The 17,883-nt window shown below is 55.0% G+C and overlaps 3 protein-coding genes across 5 annotated transcripts; all 3 read right to left on the bottom strand.

Annotated features, from left to right (window-relative positions):
- Positions 1-2,088: 2,088 nt before the first annotated feature.
- KLK10 (kallikrein related peptidase 10) lies at positions 2,089-5,977 on the bottom strand. 2 transcript variants are annotated; one of them, XM_044256777.1, is made up of 6 exons: positions 5,854-5,977; positions 5,298-5,402; positions 4,423-4,606; positions 3,539-3,813; positions 3,252-3,385; positions 2,089-2,712 (listed from the first exon to the last, which is right to left on the bottom strand). In XM_044256777.1, exons 2-6 carry the CDS (start codon positions 5,386-5,388, stop codon positions 2,560-2,562), a joined length of 837 nt encoding a protein of 278 aa, XP_044112712.1. In that variant the 5' UTR covers positions 5,389-5,402; positions 5,854-5,977; the 3' UTR covers positions 2,089-2,559. The 2 variants fall into 2 exon arrangements, with proteins under 2 accessions (XP_044112712.1, XP_044112713.1); XM_044256778.1 differs by lacking the exon at positions 5,854-5,977 and adding an exon at positions 5,482-5,546.
- Positions 5,978-7,864: 1,887 nt separating this feature from the next.
- Positions 7,865-12,391, bottom strand: LOC122911767 (kallikrein-11). Of its 2 annotated transcripts, XM_044256774.1 has the most exons (7): positions 12,314-12,391; positions 11,500-11,551; positions 10,621-10,695; positions 10,005-10,161; positions 9,370-9,635; positions 8,689-8,825; positions 7,865-8,275 (listed from the first exon to the last, which is right to left on the bottom strand). In XM_044256774.1, exons 3-7 carry the CDS (start codon positions 10,658-10,660, stop codon positions 8,123-8,125), a joined length of 753 nt encoding a protein of 250 aa, XP_044112709.1. In that variant the 5' UTR covers positions 10,661-10,695; positions 11,500-11,551; positions 12,314-12,391; the 3' UTR covers positions 7,865-8,122. The 2 variants fall into 2 exon arrangements, with proteins under 2 accessions (XP_044112709.1, XP_044112710.1); XM_044256775.1 differs by lacking the exon at positions 12,314-12,391 and having other exon boundaries at positions 11,500-11,856.
- A 911-nt stretch (positions 12,392-13,302) lies between these two features.
- Positions 13,303-17,706, bottom strand: KLK12 (kallikrein related peptidase 12). The gene is made up of 6 exons (XM_044256776.1): positions 17,622-17,706; positions 17,397-17,452; positions 16,785-16,944; positions 15,544-15,803; positions 14,503-14,636; positions 13,303-13,610 (listed from the first exon to the last, which is right to left on the bottom strand). Exons 1-6 carry the CDS (start codon positions 17,648-17,650, stop codon positions 13,455-13,457), a joined length of 795 nt encoding a protein of 264 aa, XP_044112711.1. The 5' UTR covers positions 17,651-17,706; the 3' UTR covers positions 13,303-13,454.
- Positions 17,707-17,883: the final 177 nt, after the last annotated feature.

Raw genomic sequence — 17,883 nt, 5'->3', positions numbered from 1 at the left:
GGCAGAGAGGAGAAGCAGGCTCCCTGCTGATCAGAGAGCCCAACGAGGGGCTTGATCCCAGGACCCTGAGATCATGACCTGGGCGGAAGACAGAGGCTTAACCCACTGAGCCACCCACGTGCCCCATAGCTACATTTATTGACCATACTCTGTGCCTGGCAGTTTTAATATATACTATCTCATTTAATTCTCACTCTTCAACCCTACTCCACAGAGGGGAAAACTGAGATCAAGAGAACATTCCAGTAATTTTCTCAAGGTCACAAAGTGACAGAAATACATTTCCTTCTCTACCCAGTACACTCCTACTTATCCTTTTAAACCCCATGCAAATGTCTCCTGATCTGAGAACCCTTCCCTGAGTCCTTCAGAAAGAGCCCATGGCCTCTCCTTAGGGCACCCCATGCCTCCTCCTGGTACAGCACTGATCAATTTGTGTTGTTAATCCATTGATGCATTGAGTGGGTTCTGTGTGCCAGGCACTGTACCAGGTATTTAAAGAACAATCACTAGTGGGGCACCTGGGTGGCTCCGTCAGTTAAGCTTCTTCCTTCGGCTCGGGTTGTGATCTCAGGGTCCTGGGATTGGGCCCCATGTCCGGGTCCTTGCTTGGCGGAGCCTGCTGCTTCCTCTGTCTGCCACTCCCCCTGCTTGTGCTGGCTCTCTCTCTCTCTCTCTGAGAAGTAAATAATTTAAATAATTTTTTTTAAAAAAGAAAAATCACTAGTGAATAAATCAGAGTCCCTGCTTTCATGGACTGAGTTGGGAGAGACAGGTGACAGACCTTATGCAGTAAACAAACAAATGAGTCATTCCAGCTCTAACAAGTGCTGCAAAAGAAATAAGCCCAGCAATGGACTGTTTTCCTGGTGACACAGGGGACCCCTTTAGCCATGGCAATCCTGGAAGGCCTGAGGAGGTGATATTTGCGTAGAAACCTGAATGACAAGAATGGAGGTCTTGCCTGTCTCCCTGACCTGACTAGCAGCTCCTTGAGGGTAGAACTCGGGCTGATTCATCTCCAGGACCTAGAGTAGGACACAGCTCAGTAAACACTTGTAGTATGATGACTAAAAGGACGGGTGATGTGCCTTTAAAAACGAGTCAAGTTCCCACCTCTTCGAGTGTTGCATGACAAACTTAACTGATATGTCTGATTGGCGTTTCCTGGGTGTGCTAATGGGGGCAGAGGAAGGGAGCTGGAGACTATGTGCCAGTCTTCCATTGGCTCTGTAGGGGCAAAGACCTCGTGGTGGTGGTCACCACTATGTTCTCAGTGCCCAGCATCCTGCCTGCCATATAACAGATGCTCAGAAATGGAACATCTCTGTTGTGCATATGTTCAGCTGATGTTACATCTCCAGAGTTCAGGCTAAATGGAGGTACCCAAACATCGGTTAGCTCTGCCTGGATTCTGTGTAGAATACACCCCAGCGTAGGAATATTTACATGGCGACACTTTCCGAGAAAGGTAAAGAACCCTTCTCCTTCCATATTTCCAGGGCGAAATTTCCAAGCCAATTTGGGATAGGGTGGGGATGGCGGTGGACTGGGGGTTTTAAGTGTTGGATAAGAGAACTGGGATATGGTGGAGCTGGGACTGGGGCTTGTGGTTGGTGAGAGAATGGAGAGGGATCTCAACAAAAAACTTCCCCTAAATCTCAGAGGACTTCTTTCCTTGAACTTAGCAACTAAGGCAGGGCGGGTTCCTCTGGTCTTGGAGGCTGAGGTGGATCTGTGGTGAGGTCCCTTGGAAGGTGAGTGGCCCCAGGAAGGCAGAGAAGGGACCAGATGACTCAGAGGTGGCCCAGCTCCTGCTGGGACAGGAGGAACTGGTGCTGGGTGGACCCAGACATGGGTAACAGTGGGAGGGAGGAAGGAAGTGGTTAAGGGGTGCTTCATGGACCTTGAGGGGAGGGTGGGGAGTGTGATTCTCCCATCAGCCCTGAGGGATGGGGATGCAGAGGATGGGGCTCAGGGGCTTGGGACGGGGGTGCTACTCCTGTGCTTCTCTCCCAGGACACGAAGTTACATACGTTCATCCTCACCAGGACCTGCTCACAGATCATGACAACAGGGAACATTCAGTCAGGGCTCGCCACCCCCTATGTTAATGCTTTACTGACAGTTACCATAGCAACCTATGCACTTGTGCTATATGATCGTGTTGTATGATCGTCTCTTCACAATGCCTCTGAGGCAGGCACTCCATTGTCCCCATCTTCCAGATGAAGAAACAGAGGCCCAGACAGGTTACTCTGATTGCCCGAGGTCATACAGCAGGGAGTAGCAGAGGGAGGCAGGCTGAGTGAGTGACAACTTCTCTCAGATGCTGGGTGACCACCAGCTTCCTTGCTTTTCTTGAATTAAACTTGACCACCTCTATTGACACTTTGGCTTCAAAGTGCGGAAAGAGCAGCAGTAGGCAGGGGGAGATGAGGAGAGATGTGAGCAGGTGTTGGGCAGCAGAGGTTCGAACAGAACAGGGGGAGAATTCAGCCCCCACAACTGTGAAGGAAGGAGCAAGATGGCAGCTGGTGGAGTGGAAGGGCCTCTGGGTCAGTTGGAGCGTATGGTTTTCTCTATCCAGGAGCTGTATTTGCAGATCTGGGTGTAGACAGCTGGATGCTGAGCTGAGCCACAGGGGTAAACGCCCCATGAAAGGATGCCCTGCAGGGTCTCGTCACAGACCAGAGGGCCACCGGAGTCACTCTGGGGGGTGGGGGGAGAGATCCATTAAATACAGCGATCCAAGGGCTGTCACTTGGGGGTCTGGGATAGTGATAGGGAAGGAAGGGGTTTGAGCAGGGTTGGAGTTACGTTTGGGTAAAGATGAGCTTGGGGTGGGGTTGGAATTAAGTATGAGCTGGGTTGGGATGGGGCTGGACTGGAGGCTGTGGATATCGGATGGGGGATGAGAATGGAAGTGTGATGCCACTGGGATTACAGCTTGTGACAAGTGAGGGGATGAAGACAGATGGAGAGGTAGGGATGGGGTCGGGGTTTAGGAATAGCCAGAAGGTGGAAATGCAGTTGAGGATGGGGTGGGAAGTAGGTAGGGCCAGGCACAAACAGGTGAGCAGAGCAGATAGAGTCAGAGATGGGAATGAAGTTGGGGTAGGGACGGGATAGTGTTGGACACGGGGATGACTCTGGGCTGGGGTTGGGGACAGCGATGGGGCCTTCTGATTTCTCATAACTTCCCTATCCTAGCTCCCATGCGTCAGAGACCCGCCCCAGCCAGTCCCTACCTGGCAGGGGTCCTGACCCTGGTCCAGTCCTGCACACATCATGTTATTGGTGACGACACCAGGGTAGAAGACCTCGCACTCTTTAGGGCTCAGGACAGTGACCCTGAGGCAACTCAGGCCCTTGTTGTACTTCACTGATGGGAGGAAACAGTAGGTAAACCAGCGGCCAGCCCTTAATCCTCCAGGACCCAGGAGTTCACGCCCCCAACCCCCTCCTCCCTCAGACCCATCGTACTGGCCCTCAAGGTATTCCCCGGGATACAGGCCTCAGGGACCCCCGCTCTTGCCTCTCCGGGTAGCCGTGGTACCCCAGCCAGCAACCTGGCATTCGTCTCCAGGCTGGGCACAGCGGTAGGGCAGGCGCAGGGTCTGGATGCGAGGCCCCAGCACAGCGGGCCTGGCCAGCTTCAGCAGCATGAGGTCATGCTCGTCTGTCCGCCTTGGCAGGATGGGGCCTGAGCCCTGGTGGTACTTGGGGTGGATGACATGGCGAGTGGTCCGGCGGAGCTGCTCGCCCTGGAGGAGGAGCAGGTGGTCGTCCCCAACGCGAGCCCATAGAGGACTAGGGAGGGAAGAGATATATGGGGGCAAAGCCTTGTTAGGAACTGGGACCAGACTCTGAGTCCCTGGGAAGGAGGGTACTAGTAGCAGGGTAGGAGTCTGGACTCTGGGTTCTGAGGGAGGAGGGGTTTGAGGGTGAGGACTCTGGGTCTGAGGGAGGAGGGGGTGTTTGGGGGTGGAGCTGGAGGCTTGAGTTCTTGGGAAACAGAGAAGAATGATTAGGCATTTAGGTCTCTGAGCGCAGCAAGAATTGAGTGCTGGGGTAAGCCTCTCTTCCTTCCTCCCTCAGTGGCAGCTCATGAGGTGAATAATTTCTTTAGTTCGAAATTACTAACCACACCAGATCCTGACTTCTGTCTGTGACGTACAACTATCTACACTTCAACAGAACCCAAGGAGTTTTAGGAAGACAGGGGTGGCCGAAGGCCCAGAAACGCTCAGAAGGACCACACCGCCCCCTGGCGGCCACAGCACAACCCCACCTCTCCTCCTACGGGAAGTCCTCCAGCACTGACTCGCACAGGGACTCAAGTGCCCCAGACCTTCCCGCCCCCTCCCAGGGACCTGCCTCCACAGCCCTTCCGTAGCTGCCCCGAGGATCTCCCCTTACTTGTTGTTCCGGCAGTGCGCGGCTGTGAGCACCCAACTCTTGTCCACCAGGACGCCCGCGCAGTGGAACGAGAGGCCACTGAAGAGGGAGACCTGCCAGGGCTGCGAACCGCGTGCGCAAGGAGCGCCAGAGGCCACAAGGTCCACGCCAGTGTCGTTTCTGGGGAGCAGCACCGCCTCCGCGGCTGGAGAAAGAAAGGGGGTGGAGATCAGAGCAGGCAGGACAAGGGCTGGGTTTAGGGCCGGAGCTGGGGGGCCCGGAGCCAAAACCAGGGAAGCGGGGGGCGTGCAAACTGGGGGTCCTGCAGGAACCGAATGGAAGTGGCAGGAGAAGAACAGCGGGAAAGGGGAAGGAGGCAGGATTAGAGCGGACTAGGGTTTGGAGAGCGAACTGGGTGGGTCTGGAGGGAGAGGGACAGGGACAGGGACAGAGGGCAGCACCCGGAGCAGAGCGGGAATGGAACGCGACGGGGCCACCAGGGGGCGACGACAGAACGCGACGGAGCTTGCGGAGCAGGGGCCGGATGTGCGCAGCAGGTGGAGAGAGGGGCGAGGGCAGAGCAGTAGAGCAAGACTGGGGAGAAACGGGAGGAGTATGAAGGGGTGGGGACAGAATGGGACTGAGAGAGGGGCCGGGATTAGTAAGGGGCCGGGAAAGTAAGCCGCGGGGAGAAAGGAGTCGGGATCCAGGCTGAGGGCTGGGGTCGGGATCCCCTGGCGAGAAGCTCGGAGAGGAGCAGGGCGGAATTAGGCCCGAGCCTCCTCTGGATGGGCGGGTGGGCGCTGGGGTCCCCAGAGGAGGCGCGGTGCGCGAGGGCTGGTGATGAGAGCGCACTCTCCCGGGGACCTCCCGCCAAGCCCTGTTCCCCGCCTCACCCCACAGTTGCGTCACGAGCAGCGGCAACAGCAGCCTCGACAGGGCCCGGGCTCTAGAGGCGGTGCACAGGTGGCGGTGCGGGAGTCCCATGGCCAGGACTGAGACTGGGGGGGCAGGACGAATTAAAACAGATGCCTCTTCAGAGACACCCCACACCCACCCCACCTCGCCCATTTGCCCGACCTGGGCCAAGCCAGCCCTCGCGGACCCGCTGAAAACTTCGGCCCACAACCTCAGGGGCGGACCGACAGACAGGCGATTGGGGCCCGGAACACCCAATACAGGCACAATTACCCTAATGACGCCTCTTGTGGCGTCCTCCTGACCTCCCTACGCCTGAAGGGGGAGCGAGGTCCCAGCCCGAGCTTTCCCGGACTGTCTGCCCAGCAGCCTCTTGGGTCCGCCCTCCTTCACAGGTGGACGGGGGTCCGAGGTTCAGAGGCGCATGCCATAGATAGGGAAACTGAGGCTCAACCAGGGCTGCCCGCGACCCGAAGGTCCCCACCCATGCTCTCATAACACTCCTCTACTAAGGTGAGGTGCATCCCACCTCACCTGGGAGTCGATGCTGGGAAGAAAGGAGGAGACCCAGAAGTGGCTCTGCCCTGCCGAGTGGGCTGCTGAAATCCTGTGGCCTGGGACCCCTGGCCTGGCCTTCCCTTTTAACCTCAAAGAGCCCGGAAATTTCTCCACCCTCCCCCCAGGGATTCACTCCCTCCTTTCCCTCTCCCTAATTATACTGTGGGTGGGACTGGCACCCAACCTGGGCCCCAGATTCCTGCTCTGGGAGGGGCCCCGGGAATACAGGCTTCTTCTAGAGCCGCAAACACCCTTTTTGGAGCTAGACTGCATGGGGATTCCCCAGGTCTCCGGTTCCAAAATGCCTTCTCAGGTGGGGAGAGAGGATGCCTTGTCCCTGGGTAGCCTCAGGGTCTCAGAGATAGCATTGGAGAGAGGTGATTACCACCAAGAGAGAGGAAAATAAACAAGGAAATGCCTACCTAATGACTGAGAAAAGCAGAATGCCGGCCAGGAAAGAGGGAGGCCAGAGATAAGAGAGATGGAAGGAAAGGGTAGAAGACTTAAAGACTGAGACACACAGAGACAAGGAAAAGAAGAAATCACAGAGGGGTACCCGGGCAGCTCAGTGGGTTAAAACCTCTGCCTTTGGCTCAGGTCATGATCCCAGGGTTCTGGGCGGGGTCCCTGAGCAGTGGGGTCACTGTGGGTCCCAGTGACTAGCGCCCCTCTTCCTTCTCCTGCAGGGGGCGGAGGGGGGGGGAGGGCAGTGGATCACACCCAAGTGTGGTCCCATCAGATCCTTCCTGCCATCCGTGTGCCTTCATATGACACACGGGCCGTGAATCACAGGAGGCCAAGGCCACAGAGGAGCGTCAGTATCACCTGGACCAACTCCCTCCTTTCAGGTGAGGAATTGAGGCTCAGAAAAGGCAGTGACTCACAGAAGGTCACACAGCAAGTCTACCTAACAACCAGGAGGCCCCAGTTCCAGCTCCGGGCTCTTACTCCTCATGGCAGCAACCTTCCGTGAAAGGCGCGCAGGGCGTCAAAAAAAGATCCTGAGTTCTGGACTAGTTGTGGGGCATCTTCTCTAGTGGGAACTGAGTTCACTGCAGAGGTTGTCCAGCTCTGTGCTATTCAGGTGAACTCTCTACGACAGGGGAAGTGCCCTCTATGTGCTATTCAGTACAGCAGCCAGATATGGCTACAGAGCATCTGATATGTGGCAAGCGTGACCAAAGAATTCCTTTTCTGATTTTAGGTGGTTTTTTTTGTTTTGTTTTGTATTTTAGGTCATTTTAATTTAGAAGGCCCCACGTGGTTAACAGTGGCTGTCCTACAGACCAGCACAAGTCTGGGGAAACTACCTCACCAGGAGGTTGGAAAGAAAAACAGTTGGGAGCTCCTTTTCTTAATTATGGGCAGGCTGACTTACCTATTGTGCTATCATTCCTTTAAGTGCACAATTTTACAAATAAGAAAACTGAGCCTCAGTCAAGGCAGTTTCGCTTGGTAGTTAAGAAATCACTTTGCTTTAAAAAAAGAAAAAAGTCTGAGCGCCTGGGTGGCTCAGTGGGTTAAGCCTCTGCCTTTGGATCAGGTCATGATCCCAGGGTCCTGGGGTCGAGCCCCACATCCGGCTCTCTGTGCAACAGGGAGCCTGCTTCCCCCTCTCTTTCTGCCTGCCTCTCTGCCTACTTGTGACCTCTGTCTGTCAAATAAACAAATAAAATCTTCAAAAAAATAAAAAGAATAAAAGAAAAAAGAAAAGGAAGAAAGAAAGAAAAGAATGAAAAGAGGAGACGTTGCTTTAGATTCCTTGCTTTTCTTCTTACTGGCTGTGTGACTATGAGCAAGTGGCTAGTTTCTCTGTGCTCAGTTTCCTCATCTGCAAAATGGGCATAATAATGGCACTGAATCTTTGTGAAGATTAAGTTAGTTGATATGTTTAAAAGCCCTTAGATCAGGGTCTGGCATATAAAGCACTCCAAAGATTCGTTTGTTCACTAAGTATTTATTGAAACCTTGGTGCATGCCAGAAGTTGTCTTTGGGGCTCAAGGACACAACAGTGAATGAAACAACTATTATCTCTTCCAGATCACAAATTAATACAAGACAAGATTTGAACCCGGGCCTCACTGATTCCAAACCCCAAGCAGATTATTAAGCCACAGCCTCTTTCATAGTTCAGGAAGCTGAAAAGAAAATACATAAAAATGTCCTCGCTCAGGCTTGACTATTAACAGAATGAGTAAGAGCCACATCGCCAAGTAGAGATCAGGGGTGTTGGGCTGGTCCTGGCTAGTTATTATCCATAGTCTTCTGGATCCAGTCTACATATTTGCAGACCTTTGTATAGACACCAGGCTTTCTGGTGACAGCACATGGATCCTGGCCCCAGGAGATAATGCCTTGAAGAGACCCGTCACACACCAGAGGGCCCCCAGAGTCACCCTAGGTACGGAGAGAGAGAAAACCGGTCAGAAAAGTGGCTTGGTCATGGGAGGGGGTCAGGGTTGGGCATTGTGTTAGGGAGGAGGAGGTGCTGGGATGGTGTTAGGAGTGGGGTGGAGATTGAGGGTGGGGTTTGCGTGATGCTGGGGGATGAGGCTGAAGCAATGGTGGCAATAAAGATGGGGTTAGGGTTGATTAGGGGATGTTGGGGCTGGAAATAGGGGTGGGAATGGGGATGGAGCTGGGGATCCTGTGGAGGTTAGGAATGGGAACTAGGGGTGGACACGGAGTTGGGGTGGCAGGGTAAGACAGGGTCAGGGTTGGGAATAAGGTTGTGGCTGCAGATGAAGAGATGGCTGAGGTAGGAGATGGGAACGGGGAAGCGGCTGGAGACCCTGGCCCTGTCCCCTGACCTGGCAGGAGTCCTTGCCCTCTTCCCGAACACTGGCACACACCATGGTGTCTGTGATGTTGCCGGGGTAGGCCTTCTCACACTCCTCGTGCTTAATGATGGTGATGTTGGCGCATCTTAACGTATGGGGTAAGTGCACTGTGGAAACGGCATGAAGGGATGTGGAAAACGAGGGACCCTGGCCCTGTTCCCCACGCTGCAGTGCCTGCTCTGCCCACACACTACAGCCAGTCCCCGTCCTTCTTGCTTGCACCCAACTCATCTCTGTGCTCCTAGCAACAGCACGGGTAATGCTAGTGAGTAAATGTATTATGGCAGTCGTTCTATATACACTATCTCTGATCCAGCCCTGGTAGGTGGGTGAGATCATCCTCATTTTACAGAGAAGAAAACCAGGGTTCAGAGATGCAAAGCCACGTGCCTGAGGTCCTGCAATGAGCACATGCCTGGCACATCATATCTGTCTGACCCCCAGGCTAAGACTTTAGTCTCTACCCTACCTGGCTCTTACGCTTTCCCTCTTCTTTTTGACTTATCCCAGCACTGACACCCCCAGGGAACCCCCTCTCGTACTCTTGTACTCTGGGAATCTCCCCTCTGAAGTCTCCTCTGGTTCCCTCTGTCCTTCCACAATCGGGATCACCCACCCCTGCCCTCCATGTCCCCCATCTGGAGCCCCTACACTGGGGGCTGGACGTGGTGCCCCAGCCAGAAATGAGGCAGCGGGTGCCCGCAGTGACACAGCGCGATGACAGGGTGAGTGGTCGCACGGCCCTAGTGATGAAGGCTGCAGTTGCCATCTTCACCAGCATGATGTCATTGCGGTGGTCTTTGTTGGGGAGGCTGTTGTTGAAGTCTGGGTGGGGGAAGGACTCGGTGGCCGTTCGGGTCTGCTCACAGCCATCCCGCCGCTGGAGGTTGTGTTCCCCCAGATGAACTACATATCGGCTGAGGTGGGAGAGATGGCGGTCAGAGATGGAAGGAGGGGAGAGGCAGGAGAGGGGAGGAGGGGCGAGACATGGGGGAGGGGCAATGGATGAGAGCATCTAAGAGAACAAAGCAACATAGCTTCACTTCTGACCTCACTCATTCCCACTTCCCACAGAAGCCTCCTTCCGAACCGTATCCCCATCCCAGCACCCGACCCCCTTCCCAGAGCCATCCCAGGTCTGACGCCTTCCGTCCTTCCATCCCAGCTCAGTGTCCATCATCCATGACCATGTTGGACCCCACCACGTCCTCCCCATCCCCAAACCCCTCTCCATCCATCTCTCCATCTGAAGCCCCCTGCTGGCCCGCCCCAGCCCCCGCACCCACGGCTTGCGGCAGTGAGCTGCTGTCAGGAGCCATTTGGGAGCGATGAGGGTTGCCCCACAGAGCAGTCGCGTCTTCTGGAACAGAGCCACCTGCCAGGGCTGGGAATGAGGAGAGCACTGGTACCCCTTGATGATCCTGGTCTCTCCCCCTACATGCCCTGGAGGGGAGTGAGGGCAAAAGAGGGGGCTCAGGCATGAGACAACTCCCAGAAGTGGGGGTGGGGAGAACAGAGAAGGGGTGGGTGGCCTGGGCCCCAGCCTGGTGTCCCGCTGAAATGCATCATCTGGCTGGACCAGGTATTAAATGACTAAGATCCTTCGCTGCTGGTTGGTCAGTAGCGACCGTTCTGTGCTGTCTGTATTCTGCCGCATAACAGTTGCCCCAGCCCCTCCCTTGGGACCCTTCTTGACCTCTCTCGGTTCTAGCATCTAAAGGGATTATGCTTGGCCCAGCGAGGGGCATTCAGGACCTTATCATGGCTCCTATATCCATTTGGATGCCCTGTGGGTTATTCTGTATCTTCAGCATTGGCTCGGTCACCATCCAGACATAGAGGGTTGAGGGACCTTAGACACCAGAGAGGGAGGCCTTTGCCCTCCCGCATCCCCCATCATACCTGTCACCAGAGCAAGCATGATTAACTGAAGAATCATCATGGCCTGGAGAGGGGAAGGGCAGGCCCCAGGTTCTTCTGGGAACAAGAAGGGACAAGGGGCCCAATCACTTTATGGGGAGACTGGGGAGGGACTGGTTCATGCCCTCTCCTCCCTCCCCTGCCTGCTCTGGCTTTCCCCAGGGAGAAAAAACAGGGTTGGAGGAACGCCCAAGGTCTCACCATGTCCCAGCCTCCAAAGCTTTAAAAAAAAATCTGGTATCAAGGTGGCCTTGGAGGGGCCGATCTCAGCTAAAAGCTTCTCTGTAGCCATAGCCAGGGAGGATGTGGCTGATGCTGGGAGGGTCTTTAGCTGGGGCAAGGGTTTGGCTGGCCCTATTTTAAGTCAGCCATGGTACCTGTGAGATGCATCTGGGAGAATGTTTTCCTTCTTGCCCACCTGAGACCTAGCCAGCACCCCCCAGCTCCATTCCGCATCCACCCCAGGGTGCTATAGGCCCTTTGAGAGCTGCCAGGGTGTGCAGTAGGGGGCTCAGCCTACTAAGGACAGTGCTCGGGCCCTGTCCTTCTGAAACCCTGCCCCTTTGAAGGACAGACAGATGGAACTGGGTGGGGCTAGTCCAGGGAAGAGCTAGTGCCCTCAGCTGCCCTGGCCTGCAGGGGAGTGGGGTAGAGGGCTGGAGTCAGCTATCAAAGCAGGGATCGGAGGTCACTGAAGTTGGGGGCAGGGCAGCCAGTAGGAGAGACAGAGAAGCAGAGAGCACCCGCCCAAGCCAGGAAGGAGAGAGCAGAGGAAGAAATGGCGCAGAGGCAGAGGAGGCCTGGCCGGCTCTGGGAGCGCAGGCCCCTGCAAGAGGGTCTTCCCTTCCCTCCCCGACTCACAGGCTCTGGGACTGGGGCTCTGGGTGCCGGCTGGTGGCGGCGGCGGTGGCAGCTGCGGCGGTTTGGGTCAGAGGCAGATTGGGTCAGAGCATCAGGAGGAAGGCAGGTGCGGGTGGCCCGGATGACTGGGCCTCCTCGCCCTGCCTTACTGCCCTGGGGGTGGGGTGTGTGCGCCTGCCCGCCTGCCTCTGTCACCTCTCCAAGCCCCTCTTCTCTCTGTTTCTCCTCTCGCCTGCATCCTTCTGGGTCTGTCTCTCTTCATCTTTGGAGGTTGCTTCCTTTCTGTAACTCTGTGGCCATATTTCTCCTTGCCTCTCTGTGCTTATGCCTTTCTGTCTTTCTGTCTGTGTCTCTCTCAGTCTCTCTCTGAAGGACTCTTTTTAATTCTTTATCTTTCTTTGTGTCTCTCTGTCTCTGCCTCCCTCCACCTCCTTCTCTCTCTCTCTCCCTCCGCCTTGTTCTCCAGGCTCTGTGTCTCTCCTCCTGTCCCTCCTCCTCCCTCCTCACAGCCCAAGCCCAGGTGGGCCCCTGGCTTCCTCTGGGCCCTCCCTTCTCCATTCCAAGGAGGGGGAAAACTGGGGCGTCACAGAGGTGGGGCTGCTGCCAGCTGAAGGGGCAGGACCAGAGGGTGGGGGAGGCAGGTCGGGGCCTGTGGGAGTCAAGGCCCGGGAAAGGGAGTCAGCCCTCAGCAAGGCCCCAATCCCTTGCGCTCCTCTGGGGCTTCGCCTCTGTCCCCCTTCCCTCCACTCCCTTCTCCTGCCTCTGCCTCCCCGGGGAAACCTGGGGCACCCCCAAACCCAGCTGTGGCACTTACTCGCTGTGAGACTCAGGTCCGATGACTTCCAAATCTGAGAGCCACCTCAATTTCCTGTCTGCCGATCCCTCTATCTGCAGGCCTGCTTGTTATCAGAGAGATCTCCTGCCTCTCTGTCTGGCCCTCCTCTCTCCCCTAACCAGAAGTGGGGCAAGACGACCAGGTATGGGTTCCTCAGGCAGCCACCCTGGCCTCAAACCCCGGCTCTGGCTCTTCCTACCACAGTGACGTGAGCCGAGGAACTCCACCCCGTGAGGCTCAGTTTCTTCATCTGCGAGATGGGGGGGACAGCCCTGCCTTGAGGTGTTTGGGATGAAGACTCCAGGAGAGCCCAGCACAGCAGGCACCCAAGAATTCCCACGCTGTCACCATCATCTGTCACTCTCCCATCCCAAATTTCCCTTCCATTCACTGGGGAGAAGCTCCCTTGGCATCTTCTGGATGGCGGTGAAGACAGAACCCAAGGGGTGGGCAGGACTATTTTAAGACCTAGGCTGGGTCCTCTTGCTTTCCAAGGCTACACCCCGCCTTCCATCATCACAGACATATTAAAACGAACCCACATCCCACATTAAATATAATGTGTGCTCAACAACTCCAGCAAAGCCAAGTTGAAATTGGGAAGGTGGAAGAATGTTACATTTTATAGACATTTAATTAAATGGTCATGAATTTTTATTTTGCAATTTTCATTTGGTATTTTGGGGCCAATAATTCCCCCCTTGGGACCTTCATGGACACTGTTCCCAAACTGCTGGTTGAAGAAAAAAATGGGACCTATTTTTGTTATAAGTAACCTTTTCTACTCCATTCCTGTGTGACCCCTAAGGGAAAACTCTCGACCTGTGGTCTCTATTCCTACACCTGTGGGCAGGGGAACCCATGAGCCTCCCTCCTGCGTCCACCAGCAGCGGGATACCAAAGAGACAAGACAGAGCTATAGTTACATTTATTCCAGGAAGAATTTAATTCCTTCCTCCCCCAACCATGGGACTTAGAAGGGCTGGCTGGAGTTGGAGTTCTTGGAAGAAGATCCACAGCCCAAGAAGAGTGGGAGCCAGGCATGATAACGGAGGCGGCATTGGTGCTCTGAGGATCAGTCAGTGTGGCCCCCAAGCTGAGCGGTGGAGATGGAGGGAGGTTAGTTGTTCCTCAGGACCATCCGGATCCAGTCCACATATTTGCAAATATTGGTGTAGACCCCTGGGATGCCTTTTTGCCCACAAGGCTCCACAGTCCCCCAGGACACCAGACCCTGAAGGACTCCCCCGCACACCAGGGGGCCCCCAGAGTCGCCCTGGAATGCAGAAAGAGAAGAAACACCCAATGAATAAGGGAGAAATCCTGTGCCCATTGTCCTTTCCCCGACCCCACACCCGTTCCAAGGCTGGTTAGCAGAGAAGAGCACTGCTGTGCTCCCCTCCACAACAATGTTCCCTCCACAGCAATGACTGAGCAACCGGGAAGAACGCACTGCACACCTCCCCAGGTGGCCAAACCCAGGGAAAGCAGGACTCCAAGAAAGGTGGGGGAGGGGGTCTCTCAAGGACAATGCCTAGAGCTCTGGCCAATGAGTGAAGACACTATTTTCAGTGACCAATCCCAGCAAAAGAGGTGAGGAACAGGAGTTCTGTAGAGGACGACTGGCTGGTGTCCTGACCAATGAGGGAAAGAGTACCGCCATCAGTGACCAATCCCAGCAAAGGAAGTCGGGAGCTATAAATGTTCTCTCAGGCACAAAGGCTGGAGCCTTAGCCAGTAGGGTGGGGCAGCCTCCAACTTGGAGGACCCCAGGGAGCAAAGTAGCAGAATTTGAGCGCAGAAGAGTCCACCAGCCTCCTTTCCGGCCTCCATCCTAGATCCTCTCACTTTCGCCTGGGCCAACATTAGTTAGAGGACGGTATGGGGAGAGACAACTGGTTACACACCTCAGTTCCAAGTCCCTGCCACCTTTGGCCTTCCCTCGTCTTCTCTTCCTCTCCCTCTCCTGGTGCCCCTCCCATCTTTCCTTCTCTGTTCCCTCCCTCCGTTTTCCACCACCCACCCCTCCTCTCTGACCTCCATCTCCTTGCTCTCCCTGCCTTATCCTGCGCCTCCCCTTTCTGACCACCTCTGTCTGCCCCCCATCCTCCCTGCTCTGTCCCAAATGTCCTCCCTTGAGTGACCACGCATTGCCTACATTCACTCACCTGGCAGGCGTCCGCCCCTTCCGTGCCTATGGCACACACCATGTTGTCCGTGATTCTCCCGGGGAACACAGTCCGGCAGGTCGCACTGGAAACGATGGAGACATTGAGGCATTGGAGCAGGTCCGGGAATGGGTCTGGGGGTGGAAGATAGAACCCATAGGGTTTCCCAAAGTTCCCCACTTGGGGGCCACCTCCCTCTACTCAAGGAAGCCAAATATCAGTCTATACCCTGCCCTTTTCCTGTGACCCCCCACTACAATCTGCAAACGTCTAAATTTCAGATTTATGACTTCATTTAATAGTGACCCTTGCTTCAGATCATTGACCCAGTCTCCCGACCTTTAACCTATGACTCTGAGTGCTTTAACTCAAGTCACCCTTTGTCCCTCCAACCTCAGAAGCAATGAATCCAGATCCACTTTTCTCCTTAAATTACAGATGCTGTGACCTTTTACCTTCAATCTTGTTATCCTTAGATCCCAACTTAACCTCATGTTCCCTCTCTGTGTCCAGACCCCACATTCCTTGTCTTCTCTTAAACTTTCAGACTCAAGCAATAAGCCATTGGTCCCAACTCCAAAGTGAATTATGATCCCTGTTTATTTGACCCTAGACCTCATGACTCCTAACCTCTAGGGCTTCCAATCCCAGGCCAATGATCCCCAACTGAATCCCAGTTTCCACCCTCAGATTATGGCCAGCTTGTGCAACATCTGGATCCCAAGTCCTCAACTCTACAGTGACCTCTAACACTACAGTCCATGACCCATGACCCCAAGATCTTATTTATAAATGTCTTTTGCTCCAGTCTGATGACCCCTGCCATCACTCTGGCCTCCAGCCACATCCCGACCCATGACTTCTGACTCTATACCCAACCCCTTAACCATTTTGACTCCCAGGACCCCTGGTGCACCATGATCTCTGATCCCAAACCACAATCCTCATGTTTGGCCCTCATGGATCCTTCTGCTGAAATAGCATGAGGCCCTACACCCCAGACTTTGCCCATCCTGAGCCCTAACCCTGATGCCCCCTTACTCCATGGTTGATTGGTGATGCCCCAGCCTGAGATCTGGCACTTGGTGCCAGCTGCTGCACAGGTGGTGGGCAGGGGCAGGGGCTGGACACTGCGAGTCAAGCGGACGGGGGTGCCCAGTCGCAGGAGCCGGAGGTCATTGTCATGGTTATGCTGGGCTCTCTGGTAGCCGGGGTGGGTCACGGAGAAGCCGCTGCGCCGTATCTGCTCTGTCCAGTCCAGCCTGCTGAGGCTGTGCTCCCCCAGGCGCACCCAGTACCTGCTGGGGGTCAAGATGGCTCAGTGAGGGTGGGCTGGCCTTGGCGCCCAGGCCCTCCAACCTCTCGCCACTGCTCTGCCCCTCAGTGTCTGTCCTTACTCCCTCACAAGCTTGCTCTATCTCCCATCTCTGTCACCATCTTTCCATTTCCCATTTGCCTACTTGTGCTCCCTGAGCCCGTGCCTCTCTGTCCCTTCCTGATTCTCTTAGCTGAGGCAGAGACATCCAACTGTCATGCTCACTGCTCTGTTCCCACCACCTAGAGGCTGCCTGGGCTGTCAGCAACTTCAGAGGAAGGAGTGAGTGCGTAACGAGGGGACTCTCTCTGTTCTGTCCCCGAATCAATCCATCTCTTCATGTCTGAGACTTCCCTTTTCGAAAAAACCTCAGGGGCACCTGGGTGGCTCAGTGGGTTAAGCCTCTGCCTTTGGCTCATGTCATGATCTCAGGGTCCTGGGATCGAGTCCCACATGGGACTCTCTGCTCAGCGGGGAGCCTGCTTCCTCCTCTCTCTCTGCCTGCCTCTCTGCTTACTTGTGATCTCTCTCTCTGTCAAATAAATAAATAAATTCTTAAAAAAAAAAAGAAAAAGAAAAAAAAAACCTCAGAGTTTCTGACCTAGAAAGCCCAATCCCCTCATTTACAGATGGGACCACTGAGTCCCAGAGAGGTTGCCCAGACTGGGCATGGCTGGGATGGTGACAGAGATTATCTGGAAAGGAAAGGGAACACAAGGGAATGGGAGCATGTGGGTGGGTAGGCTCCAGGACACTTCTTGCCCTCCATCCACCCAACCTGCCTAGCCCTACCCCAGGCCCATTGTTGAGGAAGTCCTACTCTTTGTCTGACCTCAGACCTTCTTGTTGCAGGACCATCTCCTTACTCCTTGGCTCTCCCTTCTCCTGATCCCAACCCTGAGGGCTACCCTTCCCACCATCTTTCCATTGCCTACCCCTGGAAGGGACCACCCAGACAGGGGCTTACCTTCCACTGCAGTGAGCCGCTGTGAGGACCCACCTGCGATCAATGAGGACCCCCCCACAGCGCAGGTTGGTGCCCTCAAACAGCCCCACCTGCCAAGGCTGTGAGTGACGGACACACTCCTTGCCTTCGGTAATCTTCTCTTTGGCTGGTTGACTGAGCCCTGAGGACAGAGGTGTGGACCAGAGAGATGGGGTCAGAGATCTAGAGACTGGGAATCAGAGATAGGAAGAGAGATACAGAGATGAAGACACAGAGAGGTGAGAGAAAGACAGATCCTCTGAGGGTGTTAGGGACAGGGAGACACAGACCCAGTGACAAATATGAAAAGACCCAGCAATGCCCAGACACACAGAAAGAAAGAGAAAAAGAAAAAGAGAGTTACTTAAAGTTAAGAGGAAGACAGAGACAGAGATACACAGAAAAAGGACAGAAGCATAGTGACAGGAAGACACAGGAGAGACGGATCAAAAGATAGTGGTGACAGGACCTGGAAAACTGGAGTTGATAGGAGGCACAGAGGTAACCCCCTGCCCTCCTCTGTGCCAGGCGGGGGGGTGGAGGGAACCAGACCTGGAAGGGGAGATGGGGCCCCTGTCCCCCTGGGGAACTCACCAGTAACAGAAAGGAGCAATAGGATGCTGGAACCCAGGATGGCCTGCCTCCAGGTCCTGGGAAATGTGGGTGGAAACTCAGAGATGGCCCTGTCCCTGTCAACCCACCCCATGCTTTGCCCACCCCTCCCACCAGCAAACTGCCAAGAGGACAGGATGCCTGCCTGTCTGTCTCTCTGTCTGTCTTGGGTGTCACCCCGTTGGTGATCACCTGCCCCCTCCTCACCTTGTCCATCTGCATGCTGAGTCCTCCATGTAGCTGTCACAGTTTCAGCCTGTCTCTGCTGTCTGTCCACTACCTGCCTGTCCTGTCATCCACCTGCCACACTGCCAGTCAACTCTCCCACTGTCCACCTGGCTTCTCAGCCAGCTGTCATGCTGCCCCACCTGTCCCCCTCCTTCTGTCTGTCTGTCCCGGACCGGCAGCTGACACAGCTTTTAACTCTCTTTGTCCCAGCCCATGCAATTTCCGGGTTGAGGGAAGGGGA

Source organism: Neovison vison, chromosome 7 (genome assembly GCF_020171115.1).
Source record: "Neovison vison isolate M4711 chromosome 7, ASM_NN_V1, whole genome shotgun sequence".
Classification (NCBI taxonomy): domain Eukaryota; kingdom Metazoa; phylum Chordata; class Mammalia; order Carnivora; family Mustelidae; genus Neogale; species Neogale vison.
This window is presented reverse-complemented; position numbering and strand designations above follow the sequence as displayed.